The sequence below is a fragment of the Spinacia oleracea genome, chromosome 4, assembly GCF_020520425.1.
Source record: "Spinacia oleracea cultivar Varoflay chromosome 4, BTI_SOV_V1, whole genome shotgun sequence".
Classification (NCBI taxonomy): Eukaryota; Viridiplantae; Streptophyta; class Magnoliopsida; order Caryophyllales; family Amaranthaceae; genus Spinacia; species Spinacia oleracea.
In genome coordinates, this window is record NC_079490.1 from 170,046,851 (window position 1) to 170,072,344 (window position 25,494).

Sequence of the window (25,494 nt, forward strand, 5' to 3'; positions counted from 1 at the left end):
TACAGCTGATGCATTAGTTAACCCAAAAGGTATTACAACAAACTCATGGTGACCATAGTTGGTTCTAAAAGTTGTTCTTGGAATATCCTCAAGTTTATTATAAAGTCGATGGTATCGAGACCTCAAATCTATCTTTGAAAACACTTTTGTACCTCGAAGTTGGTCAAACAAATCATCAATGCGGAATAAAGGATATTTATTTTTGTCCAACTCTCTATAATCTATGCATAACCTCGATGTTTCATCATTTTTCCTCATAAATATGGCAGGGCTCCCAAAAGTGAATCACTCAGTTGAATATACCCCTATCCAAATAAATCATTTAATTGTTTCTTCAATTCTTTGCAACTCAGTCGGAGTCATTCTATAGGTGCTTTAAGAATAAGGGTGGGTCTTGTGATTACTTTAATGCTAAAATTTAATTCTCTCGGTCGAGGCATACTATGTTTCTTTTCTAGAAAACATTTGTCTATTCTCGGACGATAGTTGTATCGGTGATGGGTACGTGATCGACAACACTACAAGGATAACCAGAAAAACTCACCATCGGTCATCAGGGGTTTTCAAAGCAGAGACAGTTTGAATCATTGGTTTTCTTTACTAACATTTGGGACGAAATCCTATCCTCATTTGCCATTTTGGTCACACTATGCCCCCAAAAAAAATTATTGTTAGCTTCACATTCAGTCAACTAATTCATTCCCAAATTACATCAGATCTAGATAGATCAAAGGATACTAAAATTCAACTTTCTCTAACATCATAAGACAATTTCTAATTCACAATCACTAGGAAAGAAAACACTCATAACTGCATCGATATGGCATAATCATTGTGAACAGATTGCTCGTTGCGAGCCTTAGGTGACATTATTCATAGCCTCGATAGACAACATTTAACAAGTTGAAGCAAATAAATCGTTGAAAATAAACCCGTTCATCCCGTTCCTACACTCACACTCATATTCATTTTAACTTAACAAAATTTTAAGAATGTCCCATTTTAAACTTATTCTTTAAAACTCTTTTACTTAAAGCCTAATGAATTCTATTTCGTGCGAAACCCGTAAGGTCTAGCACTTATGGTCCAGAACCTTGGCTCTGATACCAAACTGTAACACCCCAACCTCTAATTCATTTAATAAAGCATAATTAGCAGCGGAATTAACCTAATTCGGTCGGGACATTACCTGCCGTAACTCCCTCTTGGGAATTACAAGGCAACCATCAAATCATAAGCTATTTAAACTCCAAAATTAACATAATACTTGTTTTGTATTCCCAAGGTAAAAGTACATAACTTACTACGAGTCTTTAATTAAACTATTAAAACGTTAAGCGTAACTAGGTGAATATTATTAAAGTGAAATCCTCGCCACTACTCGTTTCCATCGTTCCCAGCAGTACCTAAAACAGAAAACAAAAACGGTGAGCCGAAGACTCAGTAACGAACTATTCTAGCAACGTAAATTCATTTCAATTCATTTTATTTAATAACACAGGGAGAATAGAATAATGTAAAGCATTTTATAAAGTCCTTTATTTAATTCATTCATAACTTTAGGGTGCACATGCTAGTCGTGGCAAGTATGACATGGTGGAACGTCTTCCACGATGGACCGCTGTCCATAAAACATGGGGCCTTGGCCCGAAAAACATGAGAGCCTTGGCTCAATGGGCGGATGCCCCATGGGTACATGCATGACCGAGAATCGTAACCTGTGAACATATACTGCCAAACGGACTAGGAATTTCACTTTCATTTATCATGTTTCGTTTAATTTTACATTTTAGTCTTTTTACTTCAGTTGAAGTAACATAATTCCTTTGGATCATAAGATCAAACATCCTTTCTTTCCTGGTTTCTTATAAACAACATTTTATGAGAAATTCAATCAATCATCATAGCATTTTATAATCAATCATAAAATAAGGAATAATTCCATCAAATCATATTATAATAAATTATTCAATAAAATCATATTTTATTTCCCGCAATTCATAAAACATGTCAAAACATTCATTTAATAAATCAATCATACGTTGTAATTTCATAATTACATTTATAAGGGAATTGTGGGTACTAGCAATAGCCGTTACCTCACTTCCACGATTTTGGCTAAGGATTTTCGCTGGTTCGTTCGTCCTGAGCTCCGAGTCCAATTTCTTTAAAAATAGTAAATAATTGAATTAGTATTAGATCGATAAATAATTTAAAATTAATATTTTATAAATCATAAATTTTATAAGTAATGAATTTATAAATAACGAATTTTAATAAATTATAATTTCGAATTTTAACGAAAATGTTATTATTAATTAAATTTTCAATCGAAATACATATATATTTGATAAATCGATTTTCATGAAAATCTTATTTAAATTCCGTTTTTGTTAACTCAAGCTAGTAATTTATTTTAGTAAAATCGATATTCGATAATTAAACCTGAAAAATAATAACAATTTATTAGTAAATAATTATATGATAAAAATTTATTAAAACATGAAAATTAATAATTTAGAGATTCTGAAATTTAATAATAGGAAATCTGAAATAGTTATTCAATTTTTAACTCACCAAAGGCCCAAAGTAAAATAGCCCAACTCAAATACGAGTTTGAGACTTTGAGGTGAATAAGAATCAATGTTTCACTTAGAAACATGATTCTCGGTTTTCTGGGAAGGGAAATAGAAACAGGGGAGGGGCGTGAAACAGGGAAGGCACGGAGGAGGAAGGGAGTTGGGGTGGCTGGGCTCGGTTGTCGGCGACGGGGAAACTCCAGCATGGCTGAACGGTTCTGACCGAGTGGCTGTGGCTCGCGGATAAGAGGAAGAAAAGGAGGGGTGTGCGAACAGGGGAGGGAGAACAGGGGAGTCGAAGAGAAAGGAGGCGGTGCACGGCGGAGCAGAGCACGAATAGGAGGGGAGATGGGGCTAGGTTTGGTGGCGCCAGAAATCTCCGGTGAAGGCGAAGGTGGTGGTGGCTGGTCTGCGGCGGTAGGACGACGAAAGAAAGGGAGGGGAAGTGCGAAGGAGGCGAGAGAACAGGGGAGTTTGGGGGTGGGGTTTTGCGGTGGTTCTGGGCGGCGTATCGCCGGAGATTGAGGATGGAGTTGGGTTTAGGAGGTGGTAATGTGTTTGTGGACTTGTGGTGTGGTGGCGTGGTGTCGGTGTTGGTGGTGCAGCGAAGAGAAAAGGGAGAGGCAGGGGAGACGATATGGGTGTGCGGTGGTGGCCGACGGTGATTGGGACGGTTCTGGGTCGTTGTTGCGGTGTTTAACGGTGGTTGAGGTGGCGGACAATGGTGGTTATGGTGGTGGTCGTTGGTCCGAATCAGAGAAATCAAAAGGGGAGTGAAATTGGTTGTTGTTTTGATTTTTGATATTGAATTTCAATTAGGAAATAGAAACTGAATTTGTATCCATGTAGAGTAAATGGGAAGGAATGAACATGGACTGAATTGTGGGAAAGAGAGGAATGAAGGAAAATGTTTCCTTTTGCTTTGTACGTGGCGAGCAAGGTAAGAGGAGAAGGAAGAAAATTTCTTCACTCATTTGTGCGTGGAAAGCAAGCAGAAAAAGAAAAAAAAGATGATTTTGGCTCTTTTAAGGGCAATTTCGTAATTTCACATTATTTGGCCAAAATTTCAGAAATTGTTGCTATTTTTGAAACTTACTAAAAATAGAAATGTTTAATTAAAATAATTTTATAAAATTTATCGTTAACGAAAAATAAATAAATCTTCGTTTATAAATTTATCGTTTAAAATAAATCGTAAAAACGATTAAAATAACGAAATTCGATTATTCGTAATTATTTAAAACAAAATCAAGCTAATAAATATTTTTAATTTTAATAAAATCATGTTTAAAAATTTCGGGGTATTACATCCTTACCCCCTTAGAAAAAGTTTCGTCCTCGAAACTGGAGCTCAGTCGATCTTGCCATTCTTAAAATCATACGAGTCATATTTAATTGTTCTACTCGTCATTCACTAATCGAAAACATGCATGTCATAACCAATCATTTGATCTCACGCATAAGCATGGTTGATATATTACACATTCACAGAAAACATGGAGATTCGTACATCATATCGTTCTTTGGCAACTATTTGAAGATATTTCGCTTTCATTTGCTACTGGGCTTCTTTGTTTCAGAAATCTTGTCGTTGAGTTTCATTACTTCACTCGTTTAGATTTCGATATTCGATCTTTTCTTCTACGTTAAATAACTTCGTTGACCACGTTCGTTGCAGGGGTTTGAGTCCAAACACGTGACTAAAAATACATCGTTAGACATGTGGCGTTGCTACTTATCCTTTATAGTTTATAAAACCTCGGATTTTTTTTTTCTTTTAGGAGAATGCTAAGCCCTCAAGCGTGCCTTTATTTGGAACAATCTTGCTCCCAGAAAACTTAGTTCATATTACCTGGTCCTATAGACATGTCATATGTTGATTTCCTAATCCCAATTCCATTGCATTCCTCAATCATTCATAATTCTTTTCGAATTTCTAACATTCATTGATATCATCAACCTTATTGACAGATTAATTCTTGATAACTTATTTTGGTAGAATCCTCAAGATCTTATCCATGTGTCAACTCAGATGGGTCTTTTGTCATAACTCATGTTGGGTTCATAACATTTCTACTTAACTTCTTAGCTTCCTTACTAGAGGCATATCAATCATCTTTTAGTCCTTCAACATGCGTTTCTTTGATTTCACTTCAAAACAATGGTGTTCAACAATTTCCCACCTAAGTCAAATTCTTTCACAATGGAGGGCTCAGCCCAAATTACGTGACTATGTCTTTGAGCATAGCCTGGTTTAGATTTCTACATATACTCAAAATATACGGTATATACTTTAGCATAGATTAGTCTAGGTTGTTCACTCTAGATTGCCATTTCATAGCCTTCGAAACTACTTTCTTGCCAATTTGACATATTTCAAAACTTCATGAACTCCTGTATTTTCCTCAAATTTGTTTCCTCCATAATTCTTAAACTATACGTAGGCAGGTTTACTAAATGTATCAAAGCACAGGTCTTAATTGTGATTCGTCAAGATATCTCATACAATTGATAATCCCAAAATAATTTCAGCTAACTTTATGGTATTTGGTTTACAACCTCTACTATATTCTTAATAGCTCAACGAACCTTCAAAAATACTTTTGCACCAATTCCATTGATACCAGAATATGACGCATAATGATAACTTACCTTAATCCTCAATAATACTCATACATTATCGTTTCTTGCACGTAAGATTGGGGTTCCCAAGGTAACATTTTCATGTTATCATTCTTAAAATGATTTCCGCAAATTAACTCATCTCATCTCATTGAAAACTAAAATCTTGTTCTCTTATTAAAGGTCTATCATGGTTCCTTCTCGAAATATATTTGGGCACTTACTATAGGCAACTAAAATTTTCTCTCTCCCCTAGTTGTCTGATAACCTTTCATTTTCGACCCTTTTGTCTCTTAGTCATTGGAGTAATTTACTCTTATTCTCTCATACGCATCAATGTCAATCTTCTTCATAATCTCCAACCTATCATCCTTTCATTACATCATCTCAATATGCCTGAACTCTCAGGTTACTCAGTACTCACTATCATACACATGTCAACCTATTTGGTATAAACTCTAAACATGTATGACAAATAATAAATAAATGAAGGAATGCCAACGAATATCATACAAAATAATTAGAAAAGAGAATTACAAGGACCATTGGTAACATTTATGCCTTTTTCATGTGGTTTTGCCAAAGAATCTTCTCCAATCATGGGTTCCTAAAGCATGCTAACAATGTCAATGGTTCTATGTTCGTTGTCAATAGACGATCTTTTAGTACGTGTAGCTGATGGTGATAGCTCAGAATAATCTCGAACCTAATGGTCATGACTTTCACAACGATCATTTGTTCCTATTGCAAATCCTTAATTCGTGCTTTCCTAATCTCATAATTCAAAGTTGGCCTCGCATTTAAGCAAACGTTTCCTTTATCCTTAAGGAACTTGACTTCCCTAACAAATATTTCCTTAGTCTCATCAATCAAAGTTGATCTCGGTACTGACTTAACGCATTTAGACAAACATTTCCTGTATTCTTAACATCTTAACTTCTAGGTTTTACAGATCATCTTGGTTGGCTCGTAGAAAGGTAGGATCGAATTTAGGTAAGATTTTGACTCAAGCATCTATAATAACATTAGCTTTTCTGGTAGGGTATTGTATATCAAGATCATAATTAAGGTAGTTCTATTCAGGGACTTGGAGTTGGCGAGAGAATCATCTATGACCTTCCTGTTCCATTTCGACACATCATATTCCATGTTTAGAAGTATTAATATAAATAACAAATCTCTTAGTTCCGGATGGAAGGCAAGGATATAGGAATTGTGATACGTCTATTAAGTTCTGAAATTGCAGATTTACAATCATCATTCCCCATAAATTTGATATTCTTTCTAACCCATCGGATTGTGGGTAAGGCAACCTTAGAGAAATCTTAGATAAATTTTCGATAACCTTCAGCTAAACCCATAAAATTTCATACTTCAGGGACATTGGTTGGTCTAGGGTATTCCACGATTGCTTTTACTTTCTCATGATCAACAGATACACCTTTCTCAGAAATAATATGACCTAAAAACGATATTTCCTTAAGCCAGAATTTACACTTTGACAACTTAGCATATAACTGGTTTTCAATCAACATATCTAACACTTTTCTCCGATGCTCCTCGTGTTCCTCATTACTCTTAGAATGTACCAAAATATCATCAATGGAAACAACTACAAACTCGTCAAGGTATGGTTTGAAAATGTGGTTCATTAAATCCATAAATACAGCTGATGCATTAGTTAACCCAAAAGGTATTACAACAAACTCATGGTGACCATAGTTGGTTCTAAAAGTTGTTCTTGGAATATCCTCAAGTTTATTATAAAGTCGATGGTATCGAGACCTCAAATCTATCTTTGAAAACACTTTTGTACCTCGAAGTTGGTCAAACAAATCATCAATGCGGAATAAAGGATATTTATTTTTGTCCAACTCTCTATAATCTATGCATAACCTCGATGTTTCATCATTTTTCCTCATAAATATGGCAGGGCTCCCAAAAGTGAATCACTCAGTTGAATATACCCCTATCCAAATAAATCATTTAATTGTTTCTTCAATTCTTTGCAACTCAGTTGGAGTCATTCTATAGGTGCTTTAAGAATAAGGGTGGGTCTTGTGATTACTTTAATGCTAAAATTTAATTCTCTCGGTCGAGGCATACTATGTTTCTTTTCTAGAAAACATTTGTCTATTCTCGGACGATAGTTGTATCGGTGATGGGTACGTGATCGACAACACTACAAGGATAACCAGAAAAACTCACCATCGGTCATCAGGGGTTTTCAAAGCAGAGACAGTTTGAATCATTGGTTTTCTTTACTAACATTTGGGACGAAATCCTATCCTCATTTGCCATTTTGGTCACACTATGCCCCCAAAAAAAATTATTGTTAGCTTCACATTCAGTCAACTAATTCATTCCCAAATTACATCAGATCTAGATAGATCAAAGGATACTAAAATTCAACTTTCTCTAACATCATAAGACAATTTCTAATTCACAATCACTAGGAAAGAAAACACTCATAACTGCATCGATATGGCATAATCATTGTGAACAGATTGCTCGTTGCGAGCCTTAGGTGACATTATTCATAGCCTCGATAGACAACATTTAACAAGTTGAAGCAAATAAATCGTTGAAAATAAACCCGTTCATCCCGTTCCTACACTCACACTCATATTCATTTTAACTTAACAAAATTTTAAGAATGTCCCATTTTAAACTTATTCTTTAAAACTCTTTTACTTAAAGCCTAATGAATTCTATTTCGTGCGAAACCCGTAAGGTCTAGCACTTATGGTCCAAAACCTTGGCTCTGATACCAAACTGTAACACCCCAACCTCTAATTCATTTAATAAAGCATAATTAGCAGCGGAATTAACCTAATTCGGTCGGGACATTACCTGCCGTAACTCCCTCTTGGGAATTACAAGGCAACCATCAATCATAAGCTATTTAAACTCCAAAATTAACATAATACTTGTTTTGTATTCCCAAGGTAAAAGTACATAACTTACTACGAGTCTTTAATTAAACTATTAAAACGTTAAGCGTAACTAGGTGTAGGTCAAAACCGGCCGAATTATGAAAAGTTCCTTTTAACGGGCCAATAATTGGTAGACTAAAGCGGGTCATAATCAATAACAGGCGATAGGGGCATAAACAAGCAATGAAAATGAATTAAAAGAGGGAGCTAGATGTTAATACAACCGAATACAAAAGCTATACATATAATTTTTTTATATCATAACTAACTTAATATTCAAAATTTATTAGGCTATAAGTTTGACCTTATATTGACCTTGTTCAATAAAGAATTAAAGATCTTAATCCAACAAAAAAAACATGTTAACTTGACCCTAACCATTGGGTTCCAACAACTAGGTTTAGAGATGGCACTTGACGAAAATCATTTATTTGCTTTGACTTCAGGTTAGGAATACTCCATAGTATAGATGTGATAATGCAATGCTTCATCCGTTTTTTAGCGTTTGTACCATATTGACTTTTGTTACTATTCACATGATCAACTTTGACTTATGTTGTTTGTATATGCACAATTAAAAAGAAAATTTGTAATTATTAATCCAACTTTTGCCCGATTTTCTTTAATTAAGCCTACCTATGCGATATTTCAGAATAATCCAACCTTTATGACCCAACTACTATTATTAAGCCTAACAAGTTACTAACCTGCTATAGGCGGTATTCACCCTTACGTGGCATATAACAATTATAATTTTTTTTTCCCTTATTTTCTTTAATTGCTATTTAAATTTTCGTTCCTCTCTCCTCTGCGATTTTCTGCTTCATCTCTGAACTCCTCTCCATTATTTCTCTTCTACCTCCTCTCCACCATTGTCGATCCCTCATACCTCTCCATTTTGAAGTTCATCAAAAATAATCAGCAATTGCTATGGCTGGGGTAAAGCAATTGCTTGTTGGATCTGGATCTTCATCAAATTCAAGGTCTTTTTTTCTTTCTAAAATTTCAACAAGACCACAATAACCAACATCCCCCAACATAAAAAAAAAAACTATATTATTGCAACAGCTCGGGTTTTTACGAACTGACCATCAAGGAAGCCCAAAATTCAAAATTTACCAAAACAGGAACAAAAACGCTAAGGTTCGTAAGTTCACCTTCAATTGTACGATTTTGGAGACGAAATTTGAATGCGCGTGGATGAAGTCACCTATTTCCACAAGAAAATCGTTGATGATGTCATGAACCAGTACAATTGTGGTTGAAGCAGCAGTAATGGAGGAGAGAGGAATTGAAACACGGTACAGAGAAGAGAAGAGAAGGGTTAAGGGTTTTTTGGAAAAAAATGAAATCCCTGTTTAGGTGGCAAGTGATGATGACGTGTCCAATATTTTAGCAGGGAAACCAACTTTAGGTTGTCAACGTTTTTAACGTTGACTTTGTAGCAGGTAACCGGTCATCAAAGCTTAATAATAGTAGTTGGGTCATAAAGGTTGGATTATTTAGAAATATCGCATAGGTAGGCTTAATTAAAGAAAATCGAGCAAAGGTTGGATTAATAATTACAAATTTTCCTTGACTTTGTAGCAGGTAACCGGTCATCCAGGCTTAATAATAGTAGTTGGGTCATAAAGGTTGGATTATTTAGAAATATCGCATAGGTAGGCTTAATTAAAGAAAACCGGGCAAAGGTTGGATTATTAATTACAAATTTTCCCAATTAAAAACATAGTAATGTACTCGTGTTGGGTCCTGGTATATTCGTCTCGACACATGTTTTTAATATATCAACTTTTTTTAATATTTTAATGATAGACAATCAAATATATAAATGGTCAAAGTTGTGCATTGACAAACGTGTCTAGACAAAATTGAACAACCAAAAGAAAACGGAGGAAGTGCATGTTTACATAGAAAACTAACTTAGGGTGGATCCCTTTGCTTAAATCTTATGATCGAACTTACCTGAACTAAATTTATCTGATTTTATCCAAATTTACTGGACTTGATTGATCCTGATTGTAATTAATTGGACCTGATTAAATTTGACTTAAACTAATTATTAGATATGACAAGACTAGATTGCACGAGGATAACCTATACTTATTATGTTTCTCAACGGAAGCATGACTTTGATATTTACACTACTTATTTATTTATTTACTTTGGCCACGTTTATTTACCATTATGTAAAATTAATTTTTTTTTTTTTTAATTGTTGTTGGTTTAATGTCAATGTATATCTTGATTTCTAATGTACTCGGATTAGAGTTAAAGGTCATATATTGACATCGATATAAACATAATTTATTGTTATATTCACAACATAGGGTTTTTAGTTTATTTGATATGTGATGAAAGAAAATGAGCTATCCCTCACAAAAAAATAACTCACTCATCCTTGCAAACGATCATCTGAAGTTCGGTACATAACACATCATTAAAAGAAGAGAACCATTACTACATGATAGGTTAACAATCAAGTGGATGCTGATTATTGACTTATTGTCTATGATTTTTTAGGGTAATGATATATGCAATGCAACCAGTGGAGTTGCAAATAAGTTTTTAATGCACTTTAAAAAAAAAAAAATCTGTACGCCAAAATTATACGTTAATCGGTATAATTATTGCCATACTGATATTATAAGAAAAAAAATATCATACTTCTTTCGATTTTTAATACTCGCAACGTTTGTGATTTCTACACTATTCACATATTATACTTTGTCGCCAATTGACTGTTGGTTAAGTGGTGATTGAGGCTGAACTTGGTAGGGAGGACCCGTGTTCGATCCCCCGCAACAACAATTGGAAGGGGACTGGAACCTATCCACTCAAAATTCGCCCCGAATCCGAAACATAGTCATGTGAGATCTTGTTAGATTAGTCTTCATGTGTATTTTTAAAATATTAATTTTTGCTTAAAAAGAAAAAAAAAGATATTAATGATCAAAGTTATGTATTGTCATGCGTAAAAGTGACAAACATTAGCTAAGAACACACCTGTTGTTGGTGGGCAGCAGGCTGATCCTGTTCTTGTTGCTGATCCTGTTCTTGTTACTGCAACTGAAAAAGCTACTGAGACTTGGGCAACGGTGGCACGGAGATCTGCTTCAAGGCCGGTACAGCAACAGAAGAATGGTACTCCTGTAATTGTCGGAAATACTTTTGCATCTCTGCCTATTGAGGTAACTGGAGGTTCTGATGATATGGTGCTAACTGGAAAACAAGTTCAGGGCGAGGACCTTCTCCTCTCTGGTCCACCGTGAGGTTTATTACTTGGAATGCCAGAGGGTGTAATAAACCCCATAAACAAAATAAAGCATTTTTGTTGAAGAATAAAGTTGATATGTGTGCATTTCTAGAGACAAGAGTTAAGCTTAGTAAGTTTGAGAAAATAAAGGCTAAAATGATCCCTAAATGGAGTGTTTTTCATAACTATCAGTATGCTAGTAATGGTAGGATTTGGTTTGGTTGGAATCCTAGGGTGGTGAATGTTCATTTTATTGATAGTTGTGATCAAGCATTATGTGTTAAAGCGGAAATCATAGGCAATGATGTTACTTTGTTTATTGTTGCTGTTTATGGTTGTAATAGCCAAGAATTAAGAAAATCTTTGTGGGATTTCCTTTCTAAAATGGCTCAACAGTGCGTTGGGCCGTTACTTGTTAGTGGTGATTTTAATTCGGTTTTGCTTACAGATGATAGATTGAATGGAGATGTTGTTATTGCCAGTGAGGTCAGGGACTTTGAAATGTGCACTCAGAGTAATAAGTTGTTCCAAGTACATACTGTTGGTGCATATTATACGTGGTGTAATAATCAGTATGGTTCTAACAGAATAGTGTCCAGAATGGATAGATGCTTGGCTAATCAACTTTGGTTAGATAAGTTTCATATGGTAACTGCTGAAGTCTTGGACAGGAATGTGTCTGACCATTGCCCTATTCTAATCAATTTCGAGAACAGTCAGGTGCAGAGGCATACTTTGTTCAAGTTTCTCAATGTCTTTACTGAGGTGAATGAATTTTATGAGCTTGTTGATGCACAATGGAGAATTAAACAACATAAGCACCCTCTTTTAGACATTTGGTTTAAGTTGAAGCACTTAAAGCCTGATTTGAGGCAACTTAATGTCAAACATTTCAAGGGTGTTACTCAACGAGCTGAGACTTTGAGAGAAAAATTAAAGCAGACTCAATATAATTTGCAGCTTGATAATTTCAATGATTTCTGAAGAGAAGTCGGACTTGGAAAATTTGGAGAAATGGAGCTTGATAGAAGAGAAAATCTGGCAACAAAAGTCAAGAGTGGACTGGATTCAGCTAGGTGACTCCAACACTAAATACTTTCATGCTTTTATTAAGGAGAGAAGAAGTATGAATGCCATAAAGGTGTTATTGAAGGATGATGGTAGCCGAGTGTGTCTGCAGGGCTCAATTAAGGAGGAGATAGTGGATTTCTATAGGAAGCTTATGGGTACTGCTGCCCAAAGCATTCCTATGGTTGACATAACCATTGTTGAGAAGGGGCCTTTGCTCTAGGCTCAACATCAGCTTTCCTTGTGTGCTCCTGTTACAAGCTTGGAGGTTAAACACGCTATCTTTGGGATGGACAAGAGTAAAGCTCCCGGGATTGATGGTTTTACTGCTCAGTTCTACCAAAGTACGTGGAACATCACTGGAAATAGCATTGTTGTGGCTGTTCAGGACTTCTTTAACTGCTATCAAATGCCAGCTCAGGTAAACGGTACTTTGGTTACACTTATTCCATAAATTGAGAATGTTGTGCGTGTGAGAGATTTTCGACCCATTGCTTGTTGTACCATCCTTTATAAAATTATTTCCAAAGTACTAGCTAACAAATTGCAGAATATTTTGCCTAGTCTTATAGATGGGAGTCAGTCAGCATTTGTAAAGAGTAGGGTTATTTCAGATAACATTATCCTCAGTCATGAATTGGTTAAGGGGTACAATAGAAAACACATTACTCCTCGATGTATGATCAAGATCGATCTCTAGAAGGCTTATGATTCAGTCGAGTGGCCTTTTGTCAGATATTTGATTTTTTTTCTTGGGTTTCCACACAAGTTTGTTGATTGGATTATGGAGTGTTTGTGCACTGTGTCTTATATGTTTAATGTCAATGGTGAAGTCACGGAGCCTATGAAAGCAAAAAAAAGGGCTCAGACAGGGAGATCCGATTTCTCCTTATTTGTTTGTCATCTGTATGGATTATTTAAATAGATGTCTCTCATCTCTGAAAGATGATGCTCTATTTCAGTATCATCCTAGATGCAAGAAGCTTAACATCACTCATGTTTGCTTCGCTGATGATCTGTTATTGTTCTCAAGGGGTGATGCAAATTCTGTGAGAGAGCTTTATAAGGCTTTCCAGTTGTTTTCTACTACTTCTGGTTTGAAGGCTAACCTGAACAAAAGCTCGATTTACTTTGGTGGTGTATGTCCTGATGTGCAGCATGGTATTCTGGAGGAATTCCAGTTTGTGAGGGGTGATTTCCCTTTCAAATACTTGGGAGTCCCTTTATCTACTAAGAAGTTATCTGTTATGCAATGTCAGCCTCTGATCCTTAAAGTTCTTCAACGTATCAATTCTTGGACTGCAAAATTGCTCAGTTATGCGGGCAGATTGCAGCTGATTAGAGCAGTGCTTTTAAATGTTCAGACTTATTGGAGTCAGGTGTTCCTCATTCCAAAGAAAGTGCTTCACATTATTCAAATGGCTTGCAGATGCTTCCTTTGGTCTGGTTCTGCTGGTGTCACGAAAAGGGCTCTAGTTGCTTGGGAAAGATTATGTCTCCCCAAGGTTGCTGGGGGTGGAATATCATTGATCTCGTGGATTGGAATAAGTCTTGTTTGTGCAAGTTATTATGGAATTTGCATAACAAAAAGGATAAGATGTGGATACGATGGATTCACTGCTATTATGTGAAGGACAGAAATGCTTTGCAGGTTCAAACTCCAAATCAGGCATCTTGGGTGGTTAGGAAAATTATTGGAGCCTCGAAATTCATCATGAATATTGGGCCTGCAAATCTCAGTGTTTTTGATCTTGCATACTTCTCGACCAGGAAAACTTACAATTTATTAAGAGGAAATTTTGAGAAGGTTTCTTGGAAAAAGCTGATTTGTAATAACCCTTGCCCCCCTAAATGTCTATTTATTGGTTGGTTGGCGGTATTACTGAGGCTTACTACTTGCGATAGATTGGTATTCAATGTGATACTTTGTGTTGTTTATGTAGCAGGGAACAAGAAGACATTGAACATTTGTTTTTTTTCGTGTTCTTGGTCTTCTGAGCTTTGGACTAAGGTTTTGAGTTGGGTTGGGTACATTAAGCAGGCAGAGTCGTGGTCTTTAGAGATTGAATTTGTGACTGCTCATGCTGCTGGAAATCTTGCCAAACACCAGATTTATAGGATGACTTTGCTCACTTCTGTCTACTTTGTGTGGAGGGAGAGGAACCAACGACGATTTCAAGGTGTTACGGGAGATTTGAATCAGGTGTTTAGAGAGATTCAATTGGTTGTTTATAGTAGATGCTTCTTGTATAAAAAGCTCAGGAATGTTGGGCAGGAGTTATAGTTGGTTTTGGGGTCTTAGCAAGAGGAGCAATCCTAGATTGGCGGTCTTTCCTAATTCTTTCGTCCCCCTTTTTTTTTTTTTGTGTCTTTTGCTGTTTAGCTTGTATTTTGTTTATTGAGCAATATAAGTAAATAGAGTTCTAAAAAAAAAAAAAAAGTGACATACATTATGAGTAAAAATGAATATTTAAACAATCAGTCCAATTATACAGGCCAACATTTAAACAATCAGCTATGCGCCTATGCGTATCAAACTCGAGCCACTCACAAGCATAAAACAACATAACCGATTAACCGTATTAGTTACGGCATTACGGGGTAATTATGAAATGAATTATGTTTGTTGGTTTGGATATTTTAACCCAGAGAGTGCGGCTTTTGTTGATGATAACCGATAAGACACATAACTCCTCTTCTTCCTCCTCCTTTGCTGATTCACTCCTCTACTCTGGTCACCTCCACTGCCACAAGTCCACCGTCTCTGACGCCGGCGACTGGCCCACTTCCACCACCAGACTCCACCACTTCCTCGTTAACCCTGGTCAGCAATGCGCCTCTCTCTCGCTCTCTCTCTCTTTGTGCATTGCTTAGCTTTTGGTTGTTATCTTGAATTTCCATTTGACAAAATTAACTTCTATTTTCTTTGTAATTGTTCCCCTGTTATCTGTTTCTTTCCCCAAGTAGAAAATTGCAGCAGAAAAAAGAAAACCACAATTCATAAATTGAGTTCATTTATTTTGAAGGGTTGGGTGGGGTGGGATGGAGTTTTGATTCTTTAGAAAAATTGTTGGGGAAATGAAAATTGGTTACTGTTGTAGCATAATAATTGACTCAATTGCATGATTTAATGGCTAGAAATTCATTTGTTTCTTTAATTTGAAACCCCAGTTTCCTTGTTAAACTCTGTAGAATTCACGGTCATTGTTAATGAATTACATATGGAGATATAACTCCGCAAACATAGTACACCTGGGTGTATAATGGAAACCCCTGCCCCTGTATCGCTCAAATTGCGAGTCGGGATCCTCCAGAGTTTTAACAAGGTAGAGTTGTATCTAAACTATACATTTCAAAATCAATGGCTCGTATTAGTGGGAAGGGGAAATCAGGGGATGGATATTGATGAGAAAAATTGGGGGAGATTTTGAAAAGATGATATATGGGGCATTGATTTTTCATTCAATGGTTGATATTGCTCAAACTCTACCTTATGGAGTTGTTTTAGAACTCTAGAGGATACAAAACCTCAAATTGCAGTTATTGACCTAACTATTTTGATGGGGGGTGGATAATTGTGTCTGCTCGAATTTTGAAATGAGCAAACCTTCCAAGTTTGCAAACTACTATTGTTTATACAAAATGTGAAGACAATCTATGTTTTATGATAGGTTAAACTGCTTCTAACCGGAACAAATCACCACAGGTTTTGCTGTATCCTCATTTAGAAGCAAAAGATGGAGGGAGGACCCTTGGTATTGAGTCATTGCAGTAGTAGTTTAAATTGCTCAAAGTTGCAGTCTACTCTTAATCATCATCCTTCAATATCTTTGTGGCCTCGTCAACAAACTTCCCTTTCTTGCTTTAGTTCTAGTTTTAGTTCTAGTAGCAGCAGTGCAGGTAGCAACAGTTGGCAACCTAAGATCCCGAAACCGTGGTTGAAAAGAGAAATTAAAAGCCAGCCTTTTGTGTCTGGTGCTGGGGCTGGACCGGTCGCCCTAAAGGAAATTGATACGGCCCCCTCATCATTGGCGAGTGGTAAAGATGATGACACGTATACATTGCCTAGAATGGATAAAAATGGAAGGTTTTGCAGTCCGAGAGCTGCCCGGGAGCTTGCCTTGTACAGTAATTTTAAGCTTTTGCTTCATTTTTAGCCATGATTTTGGTTTTACATAGTTTTTTTTAGGTTTATGGAATGTATCTGATTTGTTTTGAAAATGAAAATGGGCAGGTCGATTGTATATGCTTCATGTTTAGATGGGCATAATCCAGTTCGTTTGTTTGAGAAGCGAATGAATTCCCCTAGAGGTAAGTCCTGTTTGTTTCTTGAATATTCTCGCTCTCATTTTCAGAATGCAACCTTTTTCCTTTTTGATAGTTGGAGCAAAACTGTGTATTTTCATTAACTATTTTGTCACTGCAAATCAGAATCTGAGTATATCTTTGACAAGAGCTCCTTACTTCGATATGATCACACGAGGTTTGGTGGCCCCCCTGTTATCACCTCCACTGTTGAGGAAGCTGATCAACTTCTCAGTGAACTTGAAGAAGAATCAGCTTTTGGTAAATTTCGTGTCTTTTCTTTTGTTTTGCACCTCTACAAAATACGAAGTATATTTTAGTCTCTCCTCCTGTGTGAACTTTTGTTTCCTGTTTAGTCAGTAGCACATCTATAATGGAAATTGGCTACAAGATTCAAGCACTTCATATATACTCGTATGAAGTTACAATAACCCACCTATATACTTGTGATGAAGCTACAACAATCTATCATATACCCCGTAATGAAGTTACAAGAAGGTGAGGGGGAGGGGGAGGGAGAGAGAGAGAGTGATGAGCCACTATTGGTTTTACTGAAGCAATATTTTCTGCGATTTCATTTCTAGTTCAGATTGACAACATTGCCACCAAGTCTCGCATAAAAGTCAAGGACCCTTTCTTTAGCTTTCCAATATTTTCCAATGTTTTGCGAAAGGAGCTTCAAATGTCATGGCTTATGGCCACTAGCCAATATCAAGTGGTTTTGGATTAATCATCTATATTGGGCAACCTCATGAAGTTTTCCTTCAATAATGGTCAATTTTTTTAATTAATCGCCATTAGTGCCACTTTGCCAGAGGCCATTTATGGATGACCAATGTAGATCTCTGACGATTCTAGGAGACTGCTTGAAAGCCAAGTATCTTTCAATCTAGTTTATTTCTTTTACAAGATTTTCCGTTAGCCTTTCGAATGGTTTGACGAAGGGTAACAATGGGTCCACCCTCTCTGAGATTATTTTGGCTTCTCCAGCTTGTACTGGCACTTGATGTCGGTTAGTTGGGAACTTTATTCCCTAGATCTTCCAGTGATGTCAGAAAGGGTCATCCGGGCACAATTTGTGGCCTTTGCTTAGATTTAGATTTAGTTTCACTAATGTAATGCTCTTACAGGCTATTGGCATATCAAGGAAGATTTATGTATAGACCCCGTATGAGTTAGAGAGAACTCACACTGGAGAAGAGGAAAGCTAATAACCAACTTACTTCGTATACTAGTTTGAGGAGCTACTCCTCCCTTTGCCACTTGGTTTTGAGATAGAATCCCCTTTTAGGCTTAAAGTGGATAACTCTCCCCCTCCTCGATGGATCCGGCACATACCTATTTTATAAAGTCAACATGGTATTAAAGTCAGGTTGTGTCACTAAAACTCTGGGTCTTTAATTTCCTGCTGTGGAGCGATGAAAAAAACCACAATATGCTAAAATATTTAAGGACAACTCAAATGTGAGAGGGGGTGTTGAGACTCTAAAGGGTGTATCCAGTGCGCAAGGCTCCCGCTATTTTGCGCAGGGTCTTGGGAAAGTCCAAATGTATGTAGTCTTACACTCTTACCCTTATTTACATAAAGAGGTTGCTTTTTGGGATCGAACCCCTTACCTAGCGGATAGCATGTAGACAATTGATCATTGCATGTTGAGAGCCCACGTGAACTTGTTTTTTTGCAAGTTGTCCTACATTGGAAAAGATGACAGACAATAGTAATAACAATTTATAAGCTCGAGGAGCTACTCCTCCCATGACCAATTGGTTTTGGGATTTAACCTCCTATAGTCCTCTTAGGATTAAAGTTGATAATTCTTCTCCTCTCCAATGGGTGTGACCCATACCCATTTTATAAAGTCACCATTTCCTTAATTCCTGTTGAGATTGGCCTCCAACCCCTGGTGAATGCTCTTGGGTGCTAGTTACAGCTTTTGTAGCAGGTTTCGCGGGATTATATTTATCATATGTAGTGTATGTGGTGTAAATGGACCCTAGACATCCTAGGAGGTTGTGTTGTTACCGAAGAACCTTCTGTTCAATATTTTTATTTTATTTTAGTCTTACTAAGTTTGCCTTGTTATGGCATGTCCATGGCCTGGTTACTAGCTTTACTGTGTGCTGATATCTGTATGATAGTCACCCTTTACCATGAAGTTTCCACTATTTGGAATTGGATCATTACGAAGCAATTAATTCAGATTAGAGTTGATTTATGTCATTGACTGAAATGAATCAATGATTGAATACCCTTTTTAAGTTTTTTTACTTTCTTTCTTTATTTCTTAGGCTCCGTTCTATTGGACTTATTTTGGTTGAACTTATCTGAACTGAACTTAACTTATCTTAACTTATTTTATCTGAAAAAAAACTTATCTTGTCTGAAATAAACTTATTTGTGTGTGAAAGTGTCTGAAAAAAAGCTTATTTTTTCCGAACTTATATTATCTGAATTTATCTGAACTTATTTCGTCTGAAATAAGTCAAAATAAGTCGAACAGAACAGAGCATATGATCCGGGGAATTGCGTCATTCATGTATCAGTAAATTGTTTGAGTTTTATAATCTCCATGTGTTCTATTCACATATCATCCCTCTCATTTTTTTGTTTCAGTTCTAGAAATTTGTATTTACCAGATGATATCTGCTTTTATTACAGAAGCAGAAGTTCTGTCAGCTCCTTTGAAGTTGGTATATAGCAAACTGCTTCTGAGGCAAGTATCCTATTTCACCAGATTATAGTTTAAGTTTGATATTATGCTTTCATTTTATGCTATTACAAGTTGTCAAGGCCTTCTCTCTCACTACAGATTCACGAAGAAACTTTTAGGTGCAGTGGTGGATAAATGGGATAATCATATCCTCGTGATTGACAGAGTAGCACCAACAAATTGGAAGGTCCGCAATCTATTCCTAATCTCTCTAGTATGATTTGTAGAGTCAGTACTACGAAATATCGCATGTTTTTCTGTTACATTTCAAGCCTTGCATTTTTTTTTAATAAAAATAGTGCAAAGACATGATTGTTTATTTGCACCCATGAAAAAACAAATGATTGTTTATTTGAAACTGTGTCTTGCAACCTGATGTCATGTTGAACACTCAATCACTAGAATGAGCCAGCCGGAAGAATTTTGGAGTTCTCAATTCTTCATTTAGCAATGTCCGAAATCTGTGCAGTTGGAACAAGACATCAAATTGTTATCAATGAGGTATTTTATTTTTGACTTCTTGGAACACGTCGAATTCAAATGGACAATCCTTACCAAAAAAAAAACTTCATTTTCTGATTTTGAAGGCTGTGGATCTTGCAAAACGGTTTTGTGATGGTTCAGCTCCTCGTGTGATAAATGGTTGTTTGCGAACTTTTGTCCAAGAACAATCATGAAGAAGTGCTATTCATGAGCAAGCTTCATTAAGGTAATCATCAATAGAGGGTACATCTTATGGAAGATCAAATTTGCTCGTGGACGGAACTTGTATAGCCGAGAGTTCCAAAATGGTTTTCTCCGAATGGCATTTTGTGCTCTATACAAGGCTATATTTGTAGTTTTCTTTCCTCTGCAGAATGTAACAGAAGTTCCTGCAAATGTTATCTAGGAAAAAAAAAGTGAAAATCATGTAGTACTCTACTACTCTGTAGTATTGTAGTAATGTAGAATAGTATTTAGAGTTTTGTGATTCGATGTTGTCCATAAAGAATGCAACATATTTGTTATTGAGTATAGAATTTGTGAATTTATAAGTTTCCTTCTTGCTAGTGAGATAGCTTGGCACAACCATCAAGTTGATGTAGTAGACATTTTCAGGGCAGCTTACAATATGATGGTAGCTTGGTAGGTGACCATGTGATCATGTAGTAGAAAAAGCTAAGGCATTGGTGGCTTGCTATGCGAGTTGAGCTGAATAGCATTGGTTGGTAAAAATTTTGCTTTCAAATCCGGTTTATCGAGTTGATGACCACCAATTTATCCATTTCAATAACTTTTTTTGCATCCCTTCGCCACCGCACTTTCGATTCTTTCTCGGAGTGCCGAAATGTCAATAAATAGGATGGAGTTCTCCGTGTGAAGAGTCATGACTCCCGCCATTAACAACGCTCATATTCAACTCTTCAAGAGTCCTTTTTTCTCTCATTTAACCATAAAGGTGTTTTTATTCTGATTTTCATTTATTAGAATTAGGATCAAGTATGAATTTTCACCCCGTCCCCACCTAACTGGGTTGTGTGGCTTGTGACCAAATTGGACACAAGTCATCTAATACAACTTGTTTAATTAACAACGGAGAGTATGCCAGTACCAAAAATGCAAGAGGCACTTATTGGTACGAATTAATAGCGTAAATGGCTGCAAACGAGTCGAGCCGGTCCGAGTTTTACCTTGTCCGAGCTAAGCTTGATAAGGATTTTCACCGTTCAAGCTTATCTCGAGCTTAACCGAGCTTTGCAATTTGTTATTCGAGCTTTGTTCGCTAATCATTAGGACGTCTCGAGCTCGGCTCGAGCTAAACGCGCTTTATTCGAGCTTAATAAACGAGCTTTGAGATATTATCAAATTGATTTAAATCACATAATCAAGGAGAAACTTTACAAAATATATGTATGACTGGAATATTCTATGAGATATTTTACCGATTCGCTTCCGTTTTATACATTTTTTGACATTTAAGGGTCATATTTTATTTCATTAATTTTTTTCCCGAATTTGAGCGAGTTATAAACGGGCTTATAAATTAGTTTATAAACGAGTAATTAATGAGCTATAAACGAGTGCTCATGAACATTAACAAGCTGAACGTGGTGTTGTTCGAGCTTGACTTGTTTACTTATCGAGCCTATAATTTTTGTTCAAACTCGTTTATATAAACGAGCTTTAACCAAGTTTTGACCGAGCTTGTTCGCGAAGTGTTAGCGAACATATCGACTCAGTTACATCCATATTAGCGTATTGTTTACCAATATGGCAATAACACAAATTAATACGAGTATTAAATTAATCTGTTCTAATACAAGTCATTCGCACCGTTTGAACACAAGCAACTTTTGACATAGAGTGGGGGGTGCTTGTGCCATTTCCAATTAGAAATTCTTTACTCGCATAAAAATAGATTTTGAAACAGATTCTTCAATTTCTTGTGAGCTTCTTCAGTAAGGCAGCCATAACCACAAGGTCCACAACAATGGAGGCAATTCCCCGCTTCTCCAACCGCCTCCTTTCTCTCTCCTCCATCAACCCCAACACTAAATCCCTCATCACTCCTTTTCTCCGCCTCCAATTATCACAAATTCCCACATTTAACCAATTACCCATTTCCCCAAACCCGCTTAAAACCACCCGTTTTTTCCTCAGCACAAAAACCCTCAACCCTTCTTCTCCACCCTCCACATCAATAACCCGGGCAGGTTGGTTACTGGGTCTTGGTAACAATAAGCGGCAGAAGCAGTTGCCCGACTTGGTTAAAGCGGGTGACCCGGTTCTCCATGAAGCTGCCCGAGAAGTTGACCCTAAAGATATCGGGTCGGAAAAGATCCAAAAGATAATTGATGATATGATTGGGGTTATGAGGATGGCCCCTGGAGTTGGACTTGCTGCTCCCCAGATTGGTATCCCTTTAAAGGTTGCTTCTTTTACTTGGAACTTTTTCATTTTATTTGGATTGTTTGGTTGTGATATTTATGTAGGTTTGCTCAATATTTTTGGTTTGTTTGTTGTATTGGGATTTGGGAATGGCAAAGGGTAATGATTGCTTGATAATTGTGTGTTATTTTGATATTTTGGAAACAATGTTACACTAGTTTTAGCTCGTTAGGATAAATTTGCGTACATTTGGACTGCACAAATTCTTGTTGAATATGGATGGTGTTGTAATGTTTGCACTAGTTTTTGATTGTACATCTGAATTCTTCAATATTTTTTGTTAATGATGCTTGAAGTTTTCTGGAGGTGCTAAATTAGAAGAATGTGATAGGATCATAGGAGTAAGTAGAAGTTACACTTTGTTCGAACTTGAATATTTGAGTTTTTGATGATTACACTTTAATCTTAAATCAAAGTTTGATAAGATTTATATGAGAAATGGTAAGCTTCATTTGACATAAAATGTGGAAGTCAAAGAATATAGGAGTATAGTTTTTTTCTACAATGGGGGCAATTGGACATGGTATAACTATATAAGTGTATGCACTTATGTAAGATATTGAATTTATGTTGACATTTGAGGATAGTGATGGTTTGTTCAAGTTCTCAGTTAAGTTGAATTTTGAAGAGTGGTGATTTTTGGATAGATGTTTGTTGAGGAATTAATGGTATGATTGATTAAGCTGATCAAAGTGCATGGGGAATTTACTACTAAGCATAAAGATTTGTTGATGAAATCATAAATTTTTTGTCATTTCTGTGTTTCTTCACTCGGGAAATAAATTTTGGCCTTCCAAATTGCACGAGTTCGACGAAAAATGATATGCTAGAGAATTCAAGGGTAAAAGACTTACTAATTTATTTCGGTTTTGAGACAAGAATAGTGAAATCAACATCAGTTTTGACCTGAGAGAGTTGACTGATTTTGATTTTGCCACTATGGAGTTTGAACAAAAATATGTTTCTTGTCTGAAAATCTGAATTCACATCCTGAATTTCCTGATTGCCTCTAATACCTTTTCATCTTTGTGTAGATTATTGTGTTGGAAGATACAAAAGAGTTCATCAGTTATGCGCCAAAAGAGGAAATCAAAGCACAAGATAGACGCCCTTTTGATCTTCTGGTATGATTGACGTCAAAGAAAATTCAAAACGGATGAAGGGTTTTCCCTTTTGGTTTCTCTTCCTTCTAAATTCCACCAAATGCAAAGTTTTCTCCATATATTGACAAGCTCTTAGATTTGAGGCAGGTTATCGTGAATCCAGTATTGAAAAAGAAGAGCAACAAAACGGCGCTTTTCTTTGAAGGCTGCCTGAGGTATGAGTCATTACCTTAATTTTTATTTTTAGTATAAGCATTTGTCGCAATAGACTAGGATCATTTCCGCCAAATGCTCTGTCACATACTCACATCTTGCAACTCCTTTATTTGACTATATGTGCTATATGTGGTGGCAATGGCATAGGAGCTGTTTTTCATTGCAAAGATACTCAATTTATGCATACGCAAATAATTAGTTGACTTCCTTTGCAATATTAGGGTTTTGGGAGGAAAATCTAGCACCATTACCTTGTTTTCGTAATTGCTCCAGTTACTTATTGGTCAGCAGAATAATGTCTCGTACGCTATATTTTCCTTCATGAAAATTTTTGAGGGAGGATGAAAGAAGAATGGAGGACTCAAATTTCTTTCTTATTTCTGAAGTGTAGGTACATATTCCAGGGTAGTGTCAAATTCCCTGCATTTTTCAGGCACAGTGAAACCTGTTTGCCTGAAGAATACTCCCTTTGTTCCTAAATGTTCTCCCAATTTCACTTTGACACATTTGCCAATGCACATTTTGCATCGTTAATATTGTTAAAGTACTCATTGAGATTAATCAAACAAGACCCCACATAACTATATTTTTTCTTATATAATGGTAGTAATTCAAAAGATTATCTTCAATTGTGAATAGTGACAAGATTCCAAATGGGAAGAACATTAAGGAACAGAAGGAATATATCTTTTGTCAAATGGCAATACCTGTGACGGGACATTTATGTCTTCAGATGTAGCATAAGTTGAAAGAAAGCATGCTGCCCATAATTGTTCCGTGGCGTAGCAACTTTGGTTTTTGAATTTGATATAGTTTTTTCCTGCTAAATGGTGCTACCAAAACTCGAGATACAGTATTATGCTGATTCTAAAAACTTCAATAATTTTAACAGTGTTGATGGATATAGAGCGGTTGTGGAGAGAAGCCTTGATGTCGAAGTCAAAGGATTGGATCGATATGGGCAGCCCGTAAAAGTGGACGCTTCAGGATGGCAGGCCCGTATTCTTCAGCACGAGTGTGACCATTTGGAGGGTACTCTTTATGTGGACAGGATGGCACCAAAGACATTCAGAACTGTTGAAAACTTAGATTTACCTCTTGCAGTTGGCTGTCCGAAGCTTGGGGCACGCTAGTTTTCATCTTGAAAGATTAGCCTAGCCAAATGGAGGATTTTATCACCAAGAATTTTGGTGAAATTAGGTTCAGAATTTTCTAGGGGAACCAATACTCATGTTGATTATTTTCATATTGATTACGAGTACATGTTACATTTTATATTTAGACTCCGTTCTATTCGACTTATTTTGCCTGAACTTATATTATCTGAACTTATCTGATCTTAACTAAACTTATTTTGTCTGAAATATGTCAAAATAAGTCAACATAACCATTTATTCCCATGATATTACATCTACTATCTCTTTTGGCAGGGTAACATCAGTTTGAATGATTATTATGGTTTGTTGGTTTACAATCTACCTCTTCTAAAATCTGTAATGACTTCCTTTGATGCAGGGAAATTCTCCTGTAGGCTGTTATGCGTTCACGAACGTTGAAATTTACGAGGAATTGTTTTCTTTGCATGGCCGGCAAACTTATGAGAAATTCTTTTATTTGAATTGATTGATTTTAAGCAAAATTATTGATTTACAGGCTTAACATCTCCTTATTGTATCATTGTATGAAACTGGCGTTTCTTCGCTCCCATTTCCATTATGTGCACCATTGTTGACTTCTATCGCGTGCTTTGTCAAAGCCAGAAAATTCTTT

General features: G+C 36.3%; 2 protein-coding genes and 1 long non-coding RNA gene across 4 annotated transcripts; 2 read left to right on the plus strand and 1 right to left on the minus strand.

Moving 5' to 3' along the window:
• Positions 1 to 1,278: 1,278 nt before the first annotated feature.
• LOC130460052 (uncharacterized) lies at positions 1,279 to 3,468 on the minus strand. Its single transcript, XR_008919901.1, has 3 exons — positions 2,578 to 3,468; positions 2,100 to 2,165; positions 1,279 to 1,406 (listed from the first exon to the last, which is right to left on the minus strand). It is a non-coding gene; the product is annotated as an uncharacterized lncRNA (long non-coding RNA).
• Positions 3,469 to 15,054: 11,586 nt separating this feature from the next.
• On the plus strand, positions 15,055 to 20,516 carry LOC110778475 (uncharacterized). Of its 2 annotated transcripts, none has more exons than XM_021983026.2 (8): positions 15,055 to 15,285; positions 16,133 to 16,584; positions 16,696 to 16,772; positions 16,893 to 17,027; positions 19,426 to 19,480; positions 19,577 to 19,664; positions 19,880 to 19,978; positions 20,065 to 20,516. In XM_021983026.2, the coding sequence occupies exons 2-8, from the start codon at positions 16,199 to 16,201 to the stop codon at positions 20,152 to 20,154; spliced, it is 930 nt and encodes a 309-aa protein (XP_021838718.1). In that variant the 5' UTR covers positions 15,055 to 15,285; positions 16,133 to 16,198; the 3' UTR covers positions 20,155 to 20,516. The 2 variants fall into 2 exon arrangements, with proteins under 2 accessions (XP_021838718.1, XP_021838717.1); XM_021983025.2 differs by having other exon boundaries at positions 15,108 to 15,285; positions 16,168 to 16,584.
• A 1,326-nt stretch (positions 20,517 to 21,842) lies between these two features.
• Positions 21,843 to 25,005, plus strand: LOC110778476 (peptide deformylase 1A, chloroplastic/mitochondrial). The gene is made up of 4 exons (XM_021983027.2): positions 21,843 to 22,385; positions 23,440 to 23,529; positions 23,656 to 23,723; positions 24,617 to 25,005. The coding sequence occupies exons 1-4, from the start codon at positions 21,948 to 21,950 to the stop codon at positions 24,855 to 24,857; spliced, it is 837 nt and encodes a 278-aa protein (XP_021838719.1). The 5' UTR covers positions 21,843 to 21,947; the 3' UTR covers positions 24,858 to 25,005.
• Positions 25,006 to 25,494: the final 489 nt, after the last annotated feature.

Bases quoted from the DNA above. Each gene is read 5' to 3' on its own strand.
- LOC110778475 (XM_021983026.2), top strand. From the start codon at position 16,199: ATGGAGGGAGGACCCTTGGTATTGAGTCATTGCAGTAGTAGTTTAAAT. The intron at 16,773-16,892 runs GTAAGTCCTGTT...ACTGCAAATCAG, and splicing joins GCGAATGAATTCCCCTAGAG to AATCTGAGTATATCTTTGAC. The intron at 19,979-20,064 runs GTATTTTATTTT...CTGATTTTGAAG, and splicing joins ATCAAATTGTTATCAATGAG to GCTGTGGATCTTGCAAAACG.
- LOC110778476 (XM_021983027.2), top strand. From the start codon at position 21,948: ATGGAGGCAATTCCCCGCTTCTCCAACCGCCTCCTTTCTCTCTCCTCC. The intron at 22,386-23,439 runs GTTGCTTCTTTT...ATCTTTGTGTAG, and splicing joins AGATTGGTATCCCTTTAAAG to ATTATTGTGTTGGAAGATAC. The intron at 23,530-23,655 runs GTATGATTGACG...GATTTGAGGCAG, and splicing joins GACGCCCTTTTGATCTTCTG to GTTATCGTGAATCCAGTATT.